Source organism: Poecile atricapillus, unplaced genomic scaffold, assembly GCF_030490865.1.
Source record: "Poecile atricapillus isolate bPoeAtr1 unplaced genomic scaffold, bPoeAtr1.hap1 scaffold_371, whole genome shotgun sequence".
In the NCBI taxonomy this organism is placed as follows: domain Eukaryota; kingdom Metazoa; phylum Chordata; class Aves; order Passeriformes; family Paridae; genus Poecile; species Poecile atricapillus.
The window spans coordinates 23,853-29,195 of NW_026709166.1; the positions used below are offsets into that span (position 1 = coordinate 23,853).

A 5,343-nucleotide genomic window follows, 5' to 3' on the forward strand; every position below is an offset into this window, starting at 1 on the left:
CTTCCTCACCCCCCCACCGCCGGCTCCGTGAGGGCACCGGCGGGGTGGATGATTCGGCGCTCGGCTGGTCGCGCAGGCGCGGGCGGCGCGCTCGGCGCTCGGCTGGTCGCGCCTGCCGCACAATGAATGGCCGCTGAGCGCGGCGGCACCGGGAGCGGCACCGGGAGCGGCTCCGGGAGCGGCCGCGGCCCCAGCGCAGCCCCCCCAGCCCCCGGTAAGGCGGGGACCCCCCGGCCCCGCCCCAAACCCGCCCCCCGCCCCCCTACACCCTTCCCCCGCCGCGCCCGGTAACTCCCCCCCCCCCCCCCCCCTCCCGTTTCACCGGGGCCTGCAGCGCTTCCCCCCCCCCCCCCCCCTCACCGGGGATCCCCCGGTTCCCCCGGGAACGCGGGGCTGCTGTGTCCGTACCCCCCCCCCCCCTACGGGGATTGGGGTCCCCCCTTTCGCTGCCCCCCCCCCCAACATTTGGGGGGGTCCCGGTGTCACCCCCGGGGCTCCGGGGGTCCCGTTCCCCCCCCCCCCACCGGGGGCTCGGGCTCTGCTCGGTGCCCAGCCCGGGGAACCGGGGCTCTTTTGATGCCCCCGCCGTGTTTTGGGGTCCCTCTGCTCCTCTTCCCCCCCCCCCCCCCGAAATTTGGGGCTCCCCGGACCGGGGGGGTCGCGCTCGTTTCCCCTCTCAGGGCTCGGGGGGCTCCCCACGACCCCCCAGGGCAGATTTGGGACCCCCCAGGGCAGATTTGGGACCCCCCAGGGCAGATTTGGGACCCCCCAGATTTGGGGAGGGGTCTCTCTGTGTCCCCCCCCGAAATCCTGGGGTCCCTCACACCTGGGGGGGTCCCAGGACTGCGCCCCCCCCCCCCCCCCCCCCAAATCCCAGGGCTGGGACCCCCCAGAGCCCCCCAGACCCCCCAGAGCCCCCCGGGCTGGGCAGGGACCCCCCAGAGCCCCCCCAAATCCCAGGGCTGGGACCCCCCAGAGCCCCCCAGGCCGGGCAGGGACCCCCCAAATCCCAGGGCTGGGGACCCCCCAGAGCCCCCCAGACCCCCCAGAACCCCCCGGGCTGGGCAAGGACCCCCCAGAACCCCCCAGAGCCCCCTGGGCTGGGCAGGGACCCCCCAGAGCCCCCTCAAATCCCAGTGCTGGGGACCCCCCAGACCCCCCCAGGCCGGGCAGGGACCCCCCCCCAGACCCCCCCAAATCCCAGGGCTGGGGACCCCCCAGAGTCCCCCAGACTGGGCAGGGACCCCCCAGACCCCCCAGAGCCCCCCGGGCCGGGCAGGGACCCCCCCCCAGAGCCCCCCCAGTTCTGGGAGGGGTCGAGGGGGGGATTTGGGGTGACCCCGGGTTGGGGGCTCCGTTTGATCCCCGTTTTCCTCTGTCCCCCCCCCCGTGTCCCTGTCCCATTCCCGTTTCCCTGTCCCATTCCCGTGTCCCATTCCCGGTGTCCCTGTCCCTGTGTCCCTGTCCCATTCCTGTGTCCCTGTCCCTGTGTCCCTGTCCCCTGTCCCCTGTCCCTGTCCCATTCCCTGTACCCTGTCCCTGTCCCATTCCCGTGTCCCTGTCCCCATTCCCGTGTCCCTGTCCCATTCCTGTGTCCCATTCCCCTGTCCCTGTCCCATTCCCGTGTCCCTGTCCCTGTCCCATTCCTGTGTCCCTGTCCCTGTCCCATTCCTGTGTCCCTGTCCCTGTCCCCATTCCCGTGTCCCTGTCCCATTCCTGTGTCCCATTCCCCTGTCCCTGTCCCTGTCCCTGTCCCATTCCCCTGTCCCTGTTCCCGTGTCCCTGTCCCCGTGTCCCTGTCCCTGTCCCGGTGTCCCCGTCCCTGTCCCATTCCTGTGTCCCTGTCCCATTCCCGTGTCCCTGTCCCTGTCCCTGTCCCATTCCTGTGTCCCTGTCCCGGTGTCCCTGTTCCATCCCCACCTTCCTGACTCCCAAAACCCTGTCCCCGTGTGTCCCCTGTCCCTGTGTGTCCCCTGTCCCTACACCCCAATGTCCCCCATCCCCATGTCCTGTCCCCCTGTCCCCTGTCCCCGTGTGTCCCTGTGTGTCCCCATGTCCTGTCCCCGTCCCCATGTCCTGTCTTGTCCCCAATGTCCCCATGTGTCCCCCGTGTGTCCCCACACCCCAATGTCCCCACATGTCCCCTGTGTGTCCCCATGTCCTGTCCCCAATGTCCCCACACGTCCCCTGTGTGTCCCCATGTCCTGTCCCTGCCCCCATGTCCTGTCCCCGATGTCCCCACGTGTCCCCTGTGTGTCCCCATGTCCTGTCTTGTCCCCGTCCCCACACGTCCCCTGTGTGTCCCCGCACCCCAATGTCCCCAATGTCCCCACGTGTCCCCTGTGTGTCCCCATGTCCTGTCCCTGTCCCCATGTCCTGTCCCTGTCCCCACATGTCCCCTGTGTGTCCCCACACCCCAATGTCCCCATGTCCTGTCCCTGTCCCCAATGTCCCCACATGTCCCCTGTGTGTCCCCACACCCCTGATGTCCTGTCCCTGTCCCCAATGTCCCCTGTGTGTCCCCATGTCCTGTCCCCATGTGTCCCCTGTGTGTCCCCACACCCCAATGTCCCCACGTGTCCCCTGTGTGTCCCCATGTCCTGTCCCTGTCCCCATGTCCTGTCCCCAATGTCCCCACATGTCCCCTGTGTGTCCCCATGTCCTGTCCCTGTCCCCAATGTCCCCATGTCCTGTCCCCAATATCCCCATGTCCTGTCCCTGTCCCCATGTCCTGTCCCTGTCCCCAATATCCCCATGTCCTGTCCCTGTCCCCATGTCCTGTCCTGTCCCCAATGTCCCCACATGTCCCCTGCGTGTCCCCATGTCCTGTCCCTGTCCCCAATGTCCCCATGTCCTGTCCCCAATGTCCCCACATGTCCTGTCCCTGTCCCCATGTCCTGTCCTGTCCCCAATGTCCCCACATGTCCCCTGTGTGTCCCCGTGTCCTGTCCCTGCCCCCATGTCCTGTCCCCAATGTCCCCACATGTCCCCTGTGTGTCCCCATGTCCTGTCCCTGTCCCTGTCCCCACACGTCCCCCGTGTGTCCCCATGTCCTGTCCCTGTCCCCATGCCCTGTCCCCCTGTCCCCTGTCCCCATGTCCTGTCCCTGTCCCCAATGTCCTGTCCCTGTCCCCAACGTCCCCCGCATGTCCCCGCAGGTCCCCGCCGTCGCCGGCCATGGCGCAGACGCTGCAGATGGAGATCCCCAACTTCGGCAACAGCATCCTGGAGTGTCTGAACGAGCAGCGCCTGCAGGGGCTCTTCTGCGACGTCTCGGTGGTGGTCAAGGGCCACGCCTTCAAAGCCCACCGGGCCGTGCTGGCCGCCAGCAGCTCCTACTTCCGAGACCTCTTCCACAGCTCCAAGAGCGCCGTGGTGGAGCTGCCGGCGGCCGTGCAGCCCCAATCCTTCCAGCAGATCCTCAGCTTCTGCTACACCGGCCGCCTCAGCATGAACGTGGGCGACCAGTTCCTGCTGATGTACACGGCGGGGTTCCTGCAGATCCAGGAGATCATGGAGAAAGGCACCGAGTTCTTCCTCAAGGTCAGCTCGCCCAGCTGCGACTCGCAGGGGTTGCACGGTGATGAAACGCCGGGTTCGGAGCCGCAGAGCCCGGTGGCGCAGACGTCGGCGGCGCAGGGTTGGGCGGCGGCGCTGCCGTTGGTGTCGCGGGTGAAGACGGAGCAGGGCGAGCCCGACGGGGTCCAGTGCACCTTTGTGGTCAAACGCCTGTGGGACGGGGCCACCAAGGACACCGGCGGCAACGGGAGCCGTAAAATGGCCAAATTCTCCGAGGCGGCGCCGCGCCCGGTGCCGCAGGTTCCCGGTGGTACCGGTAGCACCGGTGCCGCCACCGCCCCGGTTCCGGCGCCAGCCCCGGCACCCGGTGCCGCCGCCGCCGCCGATCAAACCAGCCCCGGTGGCACCTCCAGCGCCTACACCAGCGACAGCCCCGGCTCCTTCCACAACGAGGAGGATGAGGAGGAGGATGCAGGAGAGGAAGGCTCGGACGAGCAGTACCGGCAGATCTGTAACATGTACACCATGTACAGCATGATGAACGTGGGGCCCGCAGGTGAGGAGGGGCCACCCGCTCTCGGGGGTGGCATTTGGGGACAGTTTGGTGGCTTTGGAAAAGGGGGAGTGGTGGTGGGAGAGCCCTGCCCGGTTTGGGGTGTGGTTGGGATGTGGGGGGCTCTGTGTGTCACCCCCCACCCCCCCCAGTGTCACCCCAACAGGGACATCCAGAGATGGGAAAAGGTGGGACCCCCCTGACCCCTGCAGTGTCCCCAGTGTCCCCCCAGGGGTGGCTCCAAGCCTGGAGAGACCCCCAAAGGAGCTGACCCCCCCCCAGGCAGCCCCTCCCTGCAGCCCTGAGACCCCCAAAGGAGCTGACCCTCCCCTGGAGCCCCCAGCCCACCTGGGGCAGGAGCAGGACCCATCCCCGAGACCCCCCAGAAGAGCCTCAGGGGTGGCATTTGGGGACAGTTTGGTGGCTCTGGAAAAGGGGGAGTGGTGGTGGGAGAGCCCTGCCCGGTTTGGGGTGTGGTCGGGATGGGGGGGGCTCTGTGTGTCACCCCCCCACCCCCCCTGGTGTCACCCCAACGGGGACATCCAGAGATGGGAAAAGGTGGGACCCCCCTGACCCCTGCAGTGTCCCCGGTGTCCCCTCAGGGGTGGCTCCGAGCCTGGAGAGACCCCCAAAGGAGCTGACCCCCCCCCAGGCAGCCCCTCCCCAGAGTCCAGAGACCCCCGAAGGAGCCTCAGGGGTGGCTCCAAACCTCCAGAGACCCCCAAAGGAGCCGACCCCCCCCCAGGCAGCCCCTCCCCAAATCCCCCAGCCCACCTGGGACAGGTGTGGGCCCATCCCTGAGACCCCCCAAGGAGCCGACCCCCCCCAGGCAGCCCCTCCCTGCAGCCCTGAGACCCCCAAAGGAGCTGACCCTCCCCTGGAGCCCCCAGCCCACCTGGGACAGGAGCAGGACCCATCCCCATGACCCCCAAAGGAGCCTCAGGGGTGGCTCCAAACCTCCAGAGACCCCCAAAGGAGCCGACCCCCCCCCAGGCAGCCCCTCCCCAGAGCCCCGAGACCCCCAAAGGAGCTGACCCTCCCCACAGCCCCCAGCCCACCTGGGACAGGAGCAGGACCCATCCCCGAGACCCCCCAGAAGAGCCTCAGGGGTGGCATTTGGGGACAGTTTGGTGGCTCTGGAAAAGGGGGAGTGGTGGTGGTGGGAGAGCCCTGCCCGGTTTGGGGTGTGGTCGGGATGGGGGGGGCTCTGTGTGTCACCCCCCACCCCCCCTGGTGTCACCCCAACAGGGACATCCAGAGGTGGGAAAAGG

General features: G+C 68.6%; 1 protein-coding gene across 1 annotated transcript; it reads left to right on the forward strand.

The window, feature by feature from the left end:
• Window positions 1-190: 190 nt before the first annotated feature.
• On the forward strand, window positions 191-4,075 carry NACC1 (nucleus accumbens associated 1; the record flags this gene model as incomplete). Its single annotated transcript, XM_058829003.1, has 2 exons — window positions 191-214; window positions 3,159-4,075. A coding segment is annotated over exon 2 (898 nt), but the record flags the coding sequence as incomplete, so codon positions are not given.
• Between the last annotated feature and the right edge of the window lie 1,268 nt (window positions 4,076-5,343).